We start from the raw sequence: 16,428 nt of genomic DNA, 5'->3' as shown, positions 1-16,428 counted from the left end.
TCCCTGCCCTATGGGAAGTCCAAGGTCCTCCCCCCCTCCATCCAGGTCTAGGAAGGTGAGCATCCAAACAGACTAGGCTCCCACAAAGCCAGTTCATGCAGTAGGATCAAAACCCAGTGCCATTGTCCTTGGCTTCTCAGTCAGCCCTCATTGACCGCCACTTTCAGAGAGTCTGGTTTGATCACATGCTCCATCAGTCCCAGTCCAGCTGGCCTTGGTGAGCTCACAATAGATCAGCCCCACTGTCTCAGTGGGTGGATGCACCCCTCGTGGTCCTGACTTCCTTGCTCATGTTCTCCCTCCTTCTGCTCCTCATTGGGACCTTGGGAGCTCAGTCCAGTGCTCCAGTGTGGGTCTCTGCCTCTATCTCCATCCATCGCCAGATGAAGGTTCTATAGTCGTATGCAAGATATTCATCAGTGTGGCTATAGCATAGGGCCAGTTCAGGCGCCCTCTCCTCAGCTGCCCAAGGAACAAGCTGGGGACATCTCCTTGGACACCTGGGAACCCCTCTAGAGTCCAATCTCTTGCCAGCCCTAAAATGGCTCCCTTAATTAAGATTCATACTTCCCTGCTCCCTTATCCACCCTTCCTCCTTCCCAACTGTCCCATTCCCCCAAGCTCTCCCCATCCTCCCCTTCTCACTTCTCTCTCCCCAACTCCTACACTTGCTCCTTACAGGTCTGTTTGACCCACTGAAGGTGGCCTCGTAGAAAAGGCCTCTTCACGTATGCCCGTGCCATGAGTGCATCCACGTGCCCGGCCGTACCCCACACTAGCCAAGAGCGTTAATTAGAACTACTGATAGAAGCCTTTCATTTCGTCTCAATTGGTGGAAAAATAAACACCAGTCCCCCAGATAAAGTAAATGAGCAAACACATCTGGATTGAGTCGTACAAAGTGCTAACAATCCTCCTCCACAGACCCGGCCTCCGCCTTGCTGCACAGTCCGGGATACCAGCACTGGGCCTTTGTCTGTGGTTAGTCTGCAGTGACGGACTCTTGAGGAAGACAGGCATCCCCCCGCCCCAAATATATAGTCTCAGGACCCTCAAGGCCAGCTTCTTATCACAAAGGATATTTATTGGCCCCAGAGGGACAGAGGGCTGGGAATAAGAGACAAAGACAGGATAGAGGGCAAGAGAGACAGAGAAGGGAATGAGAAAGAGGGGACAGTGGTATTTGTCCTGAAGGGACAAAAAGCTGCCTCTGGATAGAGAGGAGACAGACGCGGCACATAGGAAAAAGGCAGTTTATAAAGGTTCAAACAGAAATCCTGTGTCAGAATGAGCTGTTTAATTTTAATTGAGCAGGTCAATTAGGGCGGCCTTTGACTGCCGAATTCCCATACTTTGATAGCTGGCCCTTGGTAGGCAGCCTCAGGAGGAGGAAGCGGATGAAAAAAGAAATGAATCTCGGTGGCTAGCTTTCGGAATGTAAGCTAATGGTTTTCAGCAAGGCAGAGGGAATGGGGGAAGAGCAAGGCCTGCCAAAGCCATGTTGGCCACACTCAAACTGGCCGGAGTCCCTTGATGTTTCAGTTGCCAATGTCCGGCATAGGAGGAGGCATTTCTTTTCTGGGCTATGAAAATTCCTACATGGAGACGCTAACCTGTAGGACCTCAGGAACTGTATATGGAGTGAGCGGTTTTATAGAGGGGGGTGAGCTACCATGAGGCCATTCCAGTGGGCTCTAATCCATCGTCACTGATGTCTTACAAGACGTGATCAGGGCACAGACAAGCACAGACAGAAGACATGGTTCGCAGTGACACAAGACAAGACAGCCACCAACAAGTCAAGGTGGAAGGTTATTTTCTTTGAAGAAACCAACACTACTGACCCTCTCTTCTTAAACTCCAAGCCCTAAGAATTCTAAGATAATAACTGTCTATTGAGTAATCTATTCAAGTGCTCCGAGGTGTGAGACAGGAGTAGTCCTGGGGCAGTCCTGCAGGTCTGGCTCCGTTTCACCAGGGTCGCCAGTCACTAATAGATCATTACCTAGTCTTGGCTTGGCTGTCTGTCATGAGGGAGAGCTTGCTGGCTCACCAGGCCGCTAAGACTTTGTGTCACATGGCACTCTCAAGTGGAGGTGCAGAAAGCCTTACTCGGAGAACTTACACGAGGTGGGGGAGGTATCATATAACTGAAAAGCCCAGCCAGGGGCCTCAGGTGTGGTTTTAAGCAGCTATCAAATGATGATATCAGAACCCATCTTCCTCTTCTTCAGGCATGGGCTGACCTAGACAGACACTGGGGGTCCAGGCAGCTCCAAGGTCAAGTCCAGCTGGAAGCCAAGGAAGACCTCTTGACAATACTATACTGATTGCTCGCTCATCTGCCTTACACCTCTCTTCCAAAGAAGGGGACCCACCTCCCTGAGTGTCCTCGTTGCTCTGCTTCTCCAACTTGCTCAGATAATCCTTCCAGCCATCTTTTCTGGGGCTCTCCCTCCCCTTCATTTTCTGGCTCTTTTTTTTTTTTTTTCTGTTGTTGACTCTTCATTTTGTAAGTGGTCTCTTCAAATGTGTCTTTAATAACTCCCATTCTGGTCAAATCTGGCCAAAGCCCTCAAGCAGGAGGAGCGAGCGGCATTGAGATCACTTTGGATTTGTTCACGATTGTTATAATGAACTTGTTTTAATTTCTTTAAATGTCGTTTGGCGTCAACTAAACATTTGATGCCTTTTCCAAATTAAGGAATTGATGTCAAATACGAGTTATTATGCTCTGGAGATTATAGCTTATACCATGTGGTATAATCTATAATTATGATTATACCATGTGGGTACCCCAACCCTGTGTGTGTGTGTATGTGTGTGTGTGTGTGTGTGTGTGTATTCACGTCCCGGGCCGCATTGCAACTCTTTATTGTCTATATATCTCCAAGAAGAAAATAAAGAGTGTGAAAAACTGAATAGGACTGTCATTAATGGAATCCATCACTTCTGTTTTCTTGTTATATTTTCCAACTGGCTTTGAGAGAGTAGCTTGTTCTGGCTAGTCTCATTTTTCTTATTAATGTGGGGCTCCTTTTTGACCTAACAGACTATCCGTTATGACTTTATAACCATAGGAATGAAGGAAAGGCTAAACCGAATTCATAGCAATTAACTCAGCTTGTTGGTTGCAGTGAAAACCTAACAGTCCCAGAAGCTAGCTACACAGCAGTTATTCCTGTGACTGAGTCCCACCTGCAGAGAACCTGGAGGCTACGGCATAACATACCCTTCGATCTGGGCTGCTTGACATAGGCCAAGAGTTTTGGACTGTGTCCTGGATAGATTAAATTTTCACGGCTCAAAAACACGGTTGAAGATAGGCAGTATGGGTATTAGGAAGGTGGCTTATCAATTGGTTTATGATAGGCTTATGGGAGATATTGCTGGGGACGGCTTAATGAGCGTGTCTGTGGTTCTCCCAGCCTCCCGCCCCGACTCAGCATCAGAACCAGCCTTGGAGGTTTCGAAAGCACCACACCTGGGTTGTAGCCAGGGCGCTCTTTCTTGAGATGGATCTTGACGTCTGTGTTTCGGCATTATCAGAGAGACTTTGATATAGCCAAGGTTAGCAATTGCTAAGCTGGGTCAGTGGCCAAGGCTGTGGCCTGATGGCCAAATTGAACCTATGTCCCATCTTCTTGTATATCCCGTGAACTAAGGACAATTTCTACGTTTCTGAAAATGGTTGAACCATGAACAAGAAGAATAACATTCCGTGAATTAAGTTCTAGTCTCGCTGAAACGCCCCTGTGTCTTCGGTGGCCGCTACCACGCCACCACAGTGGAGATGAATGGCAGTGGACCGTGGCTCAGAAAGCCTAAACTGTCTACTTCATGGTCCCTAATGCTGCTTCTAAACTCACTTAGGTCAAGTGGAAGCCATGCATGGGGGCTGCTTTCAAACTCCAACATGAAGTCAAAAGGCCTTGCGTGATGTGTTTTGTGCTTCTGCAGTGGGGTTTGCAGCTAATTTTTGTGTCTTTTTTTTGTAACAGAGAGAAGCTGGTAGATTGGTAGCAAGGTCAGTAAAAATAAATAAACATTTGAAATACATGCTTTTATTCACCAAGTCCCATAAGTATGAAGACTATACTGTCCATAGAACTGGATGACTCAAGCCTCTATGTCAAGAGACCTTCCTTGAGATCCCTCTAAGTTCCTCCCGGTAGTGTGTCCCTTCCCCTCCTATCTTTTTACCTTTTCACCTTTTCTTTGTCTTTTCTCCATCCTTTTGGTTCAGATTTAGGATCACTTCCAGCCAGGGACTCAAGAGCACAGTTAAAGAACAGAGAACCATGTTTAGAAAGACGTAAACACACAGCTGAGCAGGATGAGGACAGCCGTTCCGGTTGTCGCGTGGGTTTTCTTCCGCCTTTCGGTGTTCCTCTACTTCAGTTGAGAAAACGTGAAACGTGGGGCTGGAGAGGTGCTCAGGGGTTCAGATCCCTTCCTCAGCTTCTAGGTGACTCGAGTTTGGTTCCTAGCAATCATGTTGGACAGCTTACAGCAGCCTGTAGCTCCAGGTCCAGGACCCTCTTCTGGCTTCTGAGAGTCCTTGGATACACCCCCTCACTCCTTACCCCTTCCCTCTCTCCGCCCCTCCCCCCACAAAAATAAATAAATAAACAAAGGAAAGAAATTAAAAGCCTTGAAGGTAGGGAAACGATCAGAAATGAGAGGAGGAAGGAGAGGAAGTGCTTCTTGTCACCTGTATGTGCTGAGAAGCAGCCACCCCCGGGACCCAAGCTTGTCTCACCGCTCTGGTCTATGCTCATTTTGGTTTATACTTACATCTTTGGTGGCAGTGATATTAAGGTTGCTGTATACTTCCCTGTTTTGTGAGAGTATGGCATCGCATGTAATCTCTAACATGATGAGCCCGCATCAGTTGAACTACTGGGAAGACATCGGATTTGTTGTTCATCATTCGCGGTCGGCCCCCGGTGATGTGACTCTCATGAACCTCTCCGGGGACCTGCGTCTGTAACCGAGGCTGAGGTTCCCATTCTTACACTTCCCCCATCCACCTCAACCTCCCCCACCCAACATTGTGAAGCGGCTGCAGTGCCAGGCGTATTTATGCGACAGTCACCTGGAGAGAAGCCAGCACCAGCTGGCTGGGCGCCAGACTCTGAAACAGCATCCGCGCTCCCGCTAACGAAGCTTCAGGAAGGGCAGCGCTGGCTTTTCCGTTAAGCATATGGGGACGGCAGCGGGCTGATGTGGTCGGGGCAGTGTCCTTCCTACACTGGTGCACGAGCCTTCCCGTGCCTAAGTTTGGGACATGCCCCTTTAATCATGAATGGACTGGGGAGTGGAAACATAAGTAATATTCAGGATCATGGTTCCCATCGGGGCTTTAACTTACGTTCCCACGTGTTGTGTTTTCTTGTCTTCCAGGGTTTTGTACATTGGCCTGGCCTGCAACACAGCTCGCTATATTTACATTTCCTACCTGGAAAACGCCTGGACTGTTCTCCCTATGGAAGTTCTGCAAGGTGAGCTGATGGCTGACGTGAGGGCTATCTTTGCGGCTCCAGTGGCACCGCCCCGGTCCTGACCTTCCGTACTAGGCTCTATCCGGGAAGGGAGGCTCCACAGCTCCTGGGGCTGGTGCGGGTTCTTCAGCTGCTCTGGCTGCCCTCTTGTGTTAAGCCAAACAAAGCTGGGTTGTTGGGTTTTTTTTTTTTTTTTTTTTTTTTTTTTTTTTTTTTTTTTCCCACACCCGTGTGTTTAAACAAAGAGAAGGGAACTCTGGAATGAACTGTCTGCTGTGCTGTTAGGCAGAGTCCTCCAAAGGTGGTTTTAAAATAGAAAAGGATGTATCTTTCAAAGGCTCAGGTTCTTCTGAGTTCTTTTCTTTTTAGATTAACTATACATATGAGACAATATGGCTCTAGTATTTTATCCCTTCATTATTATTATTATAGTTATTTTTATTGCATCTGGTGACTTGTAGCAGAAGCTTGAGAACCACATTGCTTTTTCCATGAACCCTCTGAATCTTTACCCGGACAAACCAGCCTGAGTTCTCCCTGTGGCCCCAGGCCACTGTTTCCTGCCAAGGCATAAATCTGAAAGATTTCCTGGGAGGTTCTCAGCATGTGGACTAAGAATGCTTAAAGATGGATCTGCGTTCAAAGCTCCTTGCTGTGTTAGTGTACACGATCCCTTTTAGATTCTAAAACCTCAGCGAGCTTATTTAGTGATTGGCATCGTGAGTACGGTCATCAGGACAAGGTTACTAGAGTAGAGTGGATGGTGACGGCCTCCACCCCTAAGCGCTGGACAAAACGCTGTACCATCAGCTTGGTTAGGTGGTACTGGTTCCTCACCCAGAGGATGTGAGTGCACTTAAGCCACGATAATGTCCCATCCTGATTCAGAGTCATAGTTACTCATCTAAGTAGACTATATAAAACTCATGCCCATTTGCCGTAGCCCCTCATCACAATGAGAAAGTACATCCTCAACCAAAGGGCACGTATCATTTATCGTCGCGTAATTACAGAGTTTAAAAATAAACACACTTTGAAGGTGCTTTTCTCAGATGTGATATGATGTGTGACTAATAGGAGAAAATGTGTTTTCAAATATATATATATACAAAATTGGGTGTGTAATAACAAGTTATTGTTTGTCACCAAGTAAGCTATTGTCTGTAGTAATTAGAACCCTGGAAGGGTTTGGCAGTGAAGGGTGTGTCTCATCATGCATCCCCTGAGAACCAGAAAGCACTAAACATGAGTATCCAGGGAGTCTCAGTGATAAGGATATCCCACTCTGAGGGCCTGTTCCCTCTTTGTCTTGTTTAATAATAGCATCATTTTCTGTTGCTATATAAGGGGATGAAGACTCCATAACGAGATCAGTGTTCCTACTAAACATATATGTTGCTATAAAAATATAAAAAGATGTATATTGCATATACACTAATGTCCTATTTTTCCCTTTAATTGGAGATAGAAAAGAACAGTTTGCATAAGAGACTCAAGAAAAAAAGCGTTTGTGGATTGGGTTGTTCTGGCTCATACCTGTAATCCTAGTACTTGAGAGGTTGAAGCAAGAGAATTGCTGTGAGTTTGAAGCCAACTCGGAATACAGTATATGAGACCTGTCTCTAAAAACTGAAACAAACAACAAAGACATTGGTTCCTGAGGTGGTTGAAGGCTGCTGAGGTTACATCTTTACTTGTCCCCTTTGCTCCTACACGAGAAGCATTTAGACACTAGGGGTTGTGATCCTGAACATCTGACAGACATCAAGATCACATTTGTGATGTTCTGCTCCTGTGTGGGCATCAGTTATAGTGAATCACAGGAAAACTCAGCCGTGAATGTGGTCAACATTATTCTTGGGATTAATGAGTCTTATTGCCGAGAGTTCCATCCCAGGACCCACAGGGATGGAGACAACTAACCCTTGCCGCTGCCCACTGACAGCCACGCTGTCACGAGCATGTGCCCTGTCTTCCACATGAAGTAAACAAATAACTGTATCTGTCTGTTTGTTTTCGTGGAAGCTCAGCAGTTAGGAGCACTGTCTGCTCTTCCACAGCACCCGGGTTTAATTTTCCTAACCCAGGAGGGCACCCAGTCATCTCCAACTCCAATCCTAGGGGATGCAGTTGCCTTCTTCTGGCTTCCACAGGCAGCAGGCATGTACACGGTGCACGATACACATCTAGGAAAAACACCCACACGCATGAACAAAGAAACATGTATTTAAGGAGACTGAACCAGACAGGCTTCTATGTCTGAAGAGCTTCCTTTGAAGATTTATTTTTATTTATGTATGTGTCTACATGAGTCTGTGTGCACCGTGTGTATATAGGAACCCACAAAGGCTAATAGAGGGTACCCACAGAGTCTAGGAGAGGGCACCCCCCCACCGGAACAGGAGTGACAGGTGGTTGTCAGTCACCCAAGGGGTATTGGGAGCCAATCACAGGTCCTATGGAAGAGCAGCCAAAGTTCTTCACTGCTGAACTCCCCAGCCCTGAGGATGACTTGAGTTTTGAATGACTTGAGTTTCTGGTTCTGGCACAGAGAACCATATTTGGCCAGCCATGAAGTAGAGCAGAGAGGAGATGGCAGAGAAGTGGCTTGTCTGTCACCAGTTACGGGGCGCGAGCTGACCTCTATGGTCTCGTTCTGTCTCACGCAGTGTGGTAGCCAAGTTGAGCCCGAGCTCTGTTTCTTCTCATTATGTTCCGGAAGAACACAGAGGAGCCCTGTAAAATGATTAACATCCAGGCCTTATCTAGACGTGGCTTCATCTGTTATCTATATTGGAAAATTTCTGCCTGGTTTAATCTCCAAAGCACATGTAGTTAAAGGCCTGCCTGTAAAAATGCATGGATAAAGAGTTTTACCATGTGACTCGCTGTGTCGTGGTGTGGCTTCCATGACGAGACCCCCCTTCCTTTTTTTCTCTTAAATTTTATTTTGTTTTATTGAAGGGGGGAAGGGGGGAATCGGGAGGCATGGTGTGAAAGACACGAAGAATAAATACAAAGAAGTCGAGCAAAGCACAGTCGTGGTAGACAAACCGATCAGTGTCCTGGCATGTGAGGGTCAAGGCCCCATTTCACAGTTCCTACAAGTTCTTTTAAGACGTCTCCCTCAACGTAGGAGCTGTCTTGTCCATCTGTCTTCACCCAAGATGCTTCTGGTCTGAGGCCTCTCCTCCGGCAGTTGCGTCCCACGTGTCCCTCTTTCTAAATACTTCCAACCACGCGGACTGTGACGTACTTTAGGACTCAATTGCTTTCTCACTAGTTTCCAAATACTAGTTTTGCTTCCTTCGTGCAACCTCTTGAATGAAAAAAAAAAAAAAATCCATGCCTCTACCGAATTCTCCAGACGTGTATACATAGAAAGATACCAATTTTACTGCCTTCTGTACCTGTACTGGGGTTGGTATTTCCTAAATACCCGGATACATAGCTAACATAGTTCTCTCTTAAAAATGTGTAAGAGACAGAGAAATTCTGAGACCCAAGATGCTGTTGCTTCCCTTTCTTGGCCGATGCCTTGCTGTCCCTTCCTTGACCAATGCTTTGCTGTCCCTGGGACATCTGATGAGAGACACTGGTGCGTTTCACTCATGAGCTTTCTGTAAGCTGAGGGGACCATGAAGTGCTGTTTGCTTTGCAATCCAGTTCCCCGCTAGTAAGCTCTGTGCCCTTTTACCTCCTCCTCCTCTTTCTCCTCCTTTTCCTCCTCCTTCTTCCTCCTCTTCCTCCTTCTTCATCCTTCTCTTCCTCTTTGTCATCCTTCCTTCTCCTCCTCCTTCTTCTTCCTCCTCCTCCTCCTTCCTCCTCCTTCCTCCTCCTCTTTCTCCTCCTCTTCCTTCTTCCTCCTCCTCCTCCTTCCTTCTCCTCCTCCTTCCTCCTCCTCCTTCGTCTTCTTCCTCCTCCTCCTCTCCCTCCTCCTCCTCCTTCCTCTTTTCCTCCTCCTCTTCCTCCTCCTCTTCCTTCCTCCTCCTCCTCCTTCCTCCTCCTCTTTCTCCTCCTCTTCCTTCTTCCTCCTCCTCCTTCCTCCTCCTCCTCCTTCCTCCTCCTCTTTCTCCTCCTCTTCCTTCTTCCTCCTCCTCCTCCTTCCTCTTTTCCTCCTTCCTCTTTTGCCATCATCATCCTGTTGTCATTGTCATCGTCTTATTATTATTATTATTTTTCGGAACGTCTGTTGATGGTGGTGGCTCTAACTCTGGCAGACTTGCTGGTCACCTTCTGTTTTCTTCTCCTCAAAGGCCTATGGCTTTTCCAGTCTGCCTCACAGTTAGTTATGTCTGGCCAGTACAAAACGAAATACTACCTCTCCATCCAGTCCACAAGACTTCCCACATGCACTCACCCCTCTTTTCTCGGATGCTGGAAGCTGAGGCGATGGGGCACTGAAGGGGATGTCCTGCAGCTGGGTTCGTGAATGCCGGTGGGGGGCAGAGCTGCTGACCCTCCTGTCTCCTGCCCATCGGATTCTGAGTGAGCAAGCGTGGAGTCTGAGGCTTGCTATGCCAGTTGGTAACTTAACTGTTGCAGGTACCGTCTGTTGCTTGCCCAGGGAGAGAGAGAATTCTTCTACTGAGGTTCACCAGGTTGAGCTCTCAGAAGCTGTTCTGCGCCCACAGCTGAAACCCATGCTGGACTAAGTGGAACCCATGCTTTGGCTCCTCCTGGGAAAGATCGGCCATGCCCGTCTTCTGAGGAGGGGCTAAGGAAGTGGTTGTGTCTTCTTCAGCGAGTGTGCACAGATGGCAGAGAAAACAGAACAGTGATGCTTCCCAGGTTTCTGTCACTTCTTACTCCTCCCGGCCATCACGACTTGATTTCCCCGAGTCAAGCAGCATTGTACGAATGTCTGCTTAGGAAGGGGTCCTGGCCCCTTCTTGTACATTCCGTTCATTGCAGTCGAGCCCTATTGTGGGCCAAGAGAGAACTACTTTGAATGAGATGTTTTACAATATTATGAGAATTCCCTGGATGTAAGGAAACTTTGGGGCATGCGTGTTATGTCAGCTCCTTAGGGAGGGACCAAGGCAATAATGCTCGTTTCTTAACAAGGTGCATCTGTGATCGTGTTTGGTATCATCAGCAAAACCTCCCAAAGGAGGTTAACTTCTGTCAGTCCTCGAGTAGTTACTGAGAGGCCATGTCACGGAGCCGTTACACACTCAGGTGCCTTGGAGTGAAGTTATACCATGCAAAATTTACACAGGCAGATGCCTTAGCTTCCAATCCCTTCCATTGCACTGTTGTCCCTCTGACCTTGAACAAGGTTAATCTCTCTGTTTCTAGCTTTCTTTTTGGAAAATTTGGGGAAAAAATAATCCCTGTGGTTCGGAAGAATAACTGGAAGTCTCCGTAAAACAGCGTAATTCCCTGTAGAGAAAGCTGCCTTAACCGTGCTGCTAAGGGGGATTCTTACGTCTAGGTAGGTGCAGTGGAAATAGTATAAAAATGGCCATCCCATGAGGCCTCAAAGCCAATCCCGACTGGACCGACCCAGTCAAGCTAGGAGGATCGGGACACTAGACTCGGATGTGTACCTGCCTGGTCTTTGGGTGTCATTCACCGTCACACAGCATTCTTATCGAACATCTCCTGTAGGTCTGGTGATAATTACCGTCAGTCAAAGGACATCAGAACGTTCCCATGACAGATAGCCAAGGAAGGGTGAGCGTTGTGTTCCAGCAGAGGCCATCTGGCTCCCTGGTCACTGCCACTTCTTGGGAAGAAACATCTCTTTATGTTCGTTTCATCTAACGACACAGTTATATAACCTCTAGGGATTTAAACCTCTGTAACCCTCGTGGAGAAAAGGCTCAGCGATTAGGAGCGCCTGTTAGTTAATACCCGCCAACAAATTCTACAAGTAATTTAAGCATCTGTCTGGAATTATATGCTGGAAAACGCCTTCGTTTTCTTGTAAACCAGAATTTCAGAAAGCACACGTTTGAAGGAGGAAGGGATGGGACGTGGGGCGAGCGGAGAAAGAGAGGGAAGAGAAGAGGGAAAGATGAGAGCTGGAGACAGTGAGAGAGAAGTGGGCTGGTTATTAGTCAAATATTTTCCTGTGTAACCAAGCCCTCCTACATAGGATCATTCAAGATTAGTATATGATCTAAAATCATAACCAAAAATGTAATCTAATGTTGCGGTCCAGGCCTATTATCTATCTCTACTCCTAAGCCCTGCAACAGATGGCCTAGACGTAGTCATCAGTAAAGTTAACCTATAACCATTTGATACGGTTTTGGATCATTGGGAAACACTTCTTAAAGATGAATCAATTTTCATTCTACTATTGAATCCAATTAGTTTTCCTTGTCAATATACTTCTGAATTTTATTCTAGTGATACCCATAAAAATAATATCGGCATCTGAAAAAGAAGCCAACACCATCTTTAATAGCATAAAGGAAAATACTCCCACTGTATACCACTGGGTCAACATTCATACCTAGGACTCTGACTAGGTATTATTCAATTCTGCAGAGACTGATAGTATCAACAGTGTTGCAGTTGTTTAACCGGAGCAAGCAAATAATTTTTTTAAACATCTGTGGGAATTAAGTGTGTATACTATCAATGACTATTCAGTCAATATTTCTAGTTGAAAATTAACCTGGATGGGTTCAAGGATGTAGCTCAGGGATAATGCTTGCCTTGTGCGTACGAAGGCTGGATTTAACCTGTTCACCAAAAACAAAGCAAAACAACAACCAACCAACCAATCACAGAAAAAAAAAAAAACAACCAACAAACAAACAAAAAAACCCAAATCTACTTCCTTGAAATGATGAACAAAGCATATATGAGAAACAGGAAAATGATTTTAATGTTTCTAAGTTAATGATGGGACATACAAACTACCATGAAAATAGAGTTTATCCCTTGCTGGGCCTCCTTAAGCATGGCCAGCCCACGTGACCTTTTTATTGCACGCCAGCCACACACCGTGAATTAAGATTTGCCGTTTCGGCGCTGGGCGTATTTGTACTCCTGTAAATACAGATTTGTTTCTGAGATATGGCTAACTTATTGGAAACAGTGCAGGCCTGTTGGGTTTCCTTTTCCGAGTATGACCACAGCATGACCACAGGAAACCCTCCTGTGCTCTTTCTTCTGGGCCTAGGAATGGTGTGTGTCCCAACAGGGCCGAGCAGAGGACTCAGTATTTCTCCAAAGATCCGTAAATGGCCAATCAACACCGGGAGGTGTTCCACAGTGCTGGCCAGGGATGCAAGTCAGCACAGTGGGATGCTAGTTAGGACTGAAAGAAAAATGTTTTTTAAAAAGTTTTGGTTGGGAGGCAGAGAGGCTGGTGAGCTTGAGAGGAGGAGGAGATGGGAAACCACTGACCTTCTAAATGTTAAAATCAACAAGCACCCCCTGAACTGGAGAATCCACTTCTTGCTGTGTAAATCCCGGTGTACATGAATCTACTTGAAGACACTTAAACATCGATATTTAGACAATATTATTCATAATAACCAAGAGGTGGAAACAGCTCAGAGGGAGGCCATTGACAGAGGAACAATATGTGGTCTCTTGCAATGGACTAGTATTCGGCCTTTAAAAGGACAGATTCTTTTCATATTAATTTTTGTTTTGGACAGTTGCCTACGTGTGTGATGTATTCTGATTATGATCTCTCTACCCTGTGCCCTCTCATTTCCTGCCCCAAACCTCATCTCTGTCAGTCCCTTTTCCCAGGTTCATGACTTTGGGTTTGGGTTAGTGACACACTGAATTTAGTCAGGGCCCAGCTGTGTGCCGTTGGGGCTGGGAGGGGTCATCAGTGTGTGCCTAACTGCAGCAAGGGTTCCCCTCTGCCTGGCTCTATCAGTAGCAAGCTCTCAGGTGTGGGCAGGAGGGCCGCTGAGCCTTCCCTATTTATTCCCGACTGTGAGGGGCTCTTTCTTAGGCAGCACCGCTGTGCTCAGAGCAGCTGTGAGCTCACGATCGCCACAGCTGCACCAGCTCCAGGAAAGCAGCACCCTGCTGTCCTGCGCCCTGCCATTTGGCTCTGCATCCTCCCTCCCTCCCTTCCGCAGTGCTCCCTGAGGCTTAGCAGCGGTGGCATGCACGTCGTATTTAGGGCTTACCGTCCTTCACTTATTCTCAGCGCGTTGACCTGCCATAGTCTGCCTTCACCTCCATTCACTGGAAAGAGGTTTCTCCGATTAAGGACGATAGTAGCATTTCTCTTCGGGTATAAGCGTAATATTGATCGAGGCAGCTTGACACTGTGACAGTTTAGCTAAACAACTGTGTGCTACTGCCCTTAGGATCTAGAATCTTCCCAACCATGTTTTTTTGACCATGTGTATAGCACCAGGTTCCCCGTGGATCAGGCCCCAGATCCAAACCAAGAGCAGTTGGTTACCCTCATAGTGGTCCCACGGCTGAGCAAGTGGGCCCGTCTTCCTTGGAAGACTGGAACTGTAGATCATAGGGTTCACAGCTGCGTATTGGCATTTTCTCCCCAACAGCCTGTGGAGTGCCTCCTGGGACCCAAAAAGGGAAAGAGGAGGTTTTCAGCTCCTCTTGCCATGATTGCTCTAGCCATGCAGCCGAGGTTGTGTGTGGTGCGTGGTGGGCCACCGAACACAAGCTACAACGTGGGCAGGCCTCAGTGACGTTGTGCTAAGTGAGACACGCCAGACACACAAATACTGTTCTGACTCTACTCAAGAGACCCAGAATCTTCACATCTGCAGGGATGGAAAGAATGGTGCTTGCTAGGGAATGGCCTGAGGGGTAGCGCTGTTTAAAATAGTTAAAGAGATGGTAACGGTGATGTACATACAACACCGTGATGCTACTGAACACCTAATGCTACTGAACCGTATGTTTAAAAACAGGTAAAATGATCATCAAACATGCCTTGCATGCTTGTATGAAGGATGCTTAAAAGAAATCCCACATTCGCTCAGAATTGAGTACAATAGAGGGTAATTTATTTAGGGGTAGACTCACAGATCAATATTCTCTGCTGGAACAGAGAACAGCAACCGAATCCCGCAGCCGGAAAAGAGAGCGGATGGGCACTTTACATCGGCATAAATAGAATAAGACGCCACACCCAAGTGGGCGGGCGACTTAAAGGCCATTGGTGGTAGGAATTCTTACGGCACTTGCATGAAATTCTCAGAGCATAAAAATACTTATATTGAAATGGCTTAAATGATACATTGGTTATGTGTGTTTCATTATAAAGCATGTATATGTGTTTAGATAGGCATAGTTTATCCATATATTATAATAGGTCCCTTGTTTATGAAGTCATTCCCATTGCAAAAAAAAAAAAAAGCATGAGGGCAGGGATGCTGAGCAGACGCTCACGCCCACTCCTCCTCTTCCGCAGGGGTCACACACGCGGCCATCTGGGCAGCTTGCATCTCGTACCTCAGTGCTGCCGTGCCTCCCGAGCTGAGGACGTCTGCGCAGGGCATCCTGCAAGGCCTTCACCTGGGGCTGGGGAGAGGATGCGGTGCAATGATCGGAGGCGTGTTAGTCAACTACTTCGGTAAGAATCGGTTTTCTTTGGTTCCTTTCAGGAAAGTAGGGTCTTTTTTTTTTTTTTCCCCCAGCCATGCCGAAGTTCAGCTTCAATCTCTCTATCCTCTCTCTTCACACCGCACGGTCGTCGTAATTGTAAAGCCCATGCTTAGGTTGGGAAGGTGGTTAAAGCCAGCTCGTAACACACTCTTCCGGCAGATGGCTTTACTGGAACGCTACAGCAGCCTCAGCAGAGCCAAACGAAGGAAGAAGCACAAGTGGCTTTTTAGTTGTCAGGCACCGGGCATCTGCTGCTCGCGACACAGAAGAAACAGAACCCATCATCGTGATCCAAAAACCTTTAAGTATTCAGTGGTCACTTCAGTCGTCCCTGGTGCACACAGACGGCATCACCGCCAGTCTGCCGCATCCCTGTCCGTCAGCTGACAAGAGCCAGAGTACTCTGGTCCTGGGGATGGAGTGCTCAGTCTTCTGTGTAAGGCTCCCAGGGCTGTGCGAATTTACAGCTCTGTTTACGTGAACGGCGGTGCTGTTTGTTAACAGGTTGCTAAGTACAAAGACAGCACCCCACTGAGTACCGTGCAGAGATGGGAGTTACTCAGAGAGAGGCCTTCCCTGAGCACCAGGGACTCCTGATGCCACCCTGTGCTCTCCCATTGCAGGGAGCTAACGGGCCACTGACTCCTCCACTCAGTGAAGCTGGGCTTCTTCTGCCCCCAAATGTTAGGCTGGTAAAGGTTGTGGCGTTTCCTGGGATCACCAGGCCTGCTCTGCTTGTTTTTCAAGGGGCTGCTGCAACCTTCCGGGGGATTGGCATGGCCTGCCTGGTGATCCTGCTGCTCTTTGCCCTGATCCAGTGGCTGGCAGTGCCGGACGAGGAAGAAGGTGAGCGTGGCCTCTTTCCTTTTGTTCTTGGGGGCAAGGGTGGAGGGGTAATGGTTTGAAACTGGGCTTCTCTAGGTAATAGACTGGCCTTGAGTCGGCAATCCTGCCTCAGTCTCTTGGTGCTGGGACTACAGGTGTGTGTGAGCTAGCCTTGGCTCCTTTTTTTTCTTGGTGGTTCTGAGAACCCTGGCTGTACCGTGACCAACCAGGACCAGGAGACCTGTTCTCAGCACCTTCCTCGTGGGCTTCTGTGATGAGGAGACCGGCCGCTGAGTTGGGTTTTCTGTTGTTATTATTATTATTATTAATTTTATTGGTGTTTTAGTCTATATGTATATCTGTGTGAGGTGCTATATCCTGGAGTGACAGTCGTAAGCTGCCATATGGGGACTGGGAATCGAACCCGGGTACGCTAGGAGAGCATAGAAGAACAGTCAGTGCTCTTAACCGCTGAGCCATCTCTCCAGCCCCCCAAAATAAATTCTGTGCTTTTTTTTTTTTAAAAAAA

At 47.3% G+C, this 16,428-nt stretch overlaps 1 protein-coding gene across 3 annotated transcripts in view; it reads left to right on the top strand.

The window, feature by feature from the left end:
• Window positions 1-16,428, top strand: part of Mfsd6 (major facilitator superfamily domain containing 6) — a 60,096-nt gene that overhangs the window by 37,955 nt on the left and 5,713 nt on the right. For all 3 annotated transcript variants that reach the window (XM_050159367.1, XM_050159369.1, XM_050159370.1), the window contains 3 exons: window positions 5,407-5,504; window positions 14,881-15,042; window positions 15,822-15,920. In XM_050159367.1, coding sequence (XP_050015324.1) covers window positions 5,407-5,504; window positions 14,881-15,042; window positions 15,822-15,920 — 359 coding nt within the window. The remainder of the gene's footprint in view (window positions 1-5,406; window positions 5,505-14,880; window positions 15,043-15,821; window positions 15,921-16,428) is intronic.

The sequence above is a fragment of the Alexandromys fortis genome, unplaced genomic scaffold, assembly GCF_014885135.2.
Source record: "Alexandromys fortis isolate MF-2015 unplaced genomic scaffold, M_Fortis_MF-2015_v1.1 scaffold_65, whole genome shotgun sequence".
NCBI classification, from domain to species: domain Eukaryota; kingdom Metazoa; phylum Chordata; class Mammalia; order Rodentia; family Cricetidae; genus Alexandromys; species Alexandromys fortis.
This window is presented reverse-complemented; position numbering and strand designations above follow the sequence as displayed.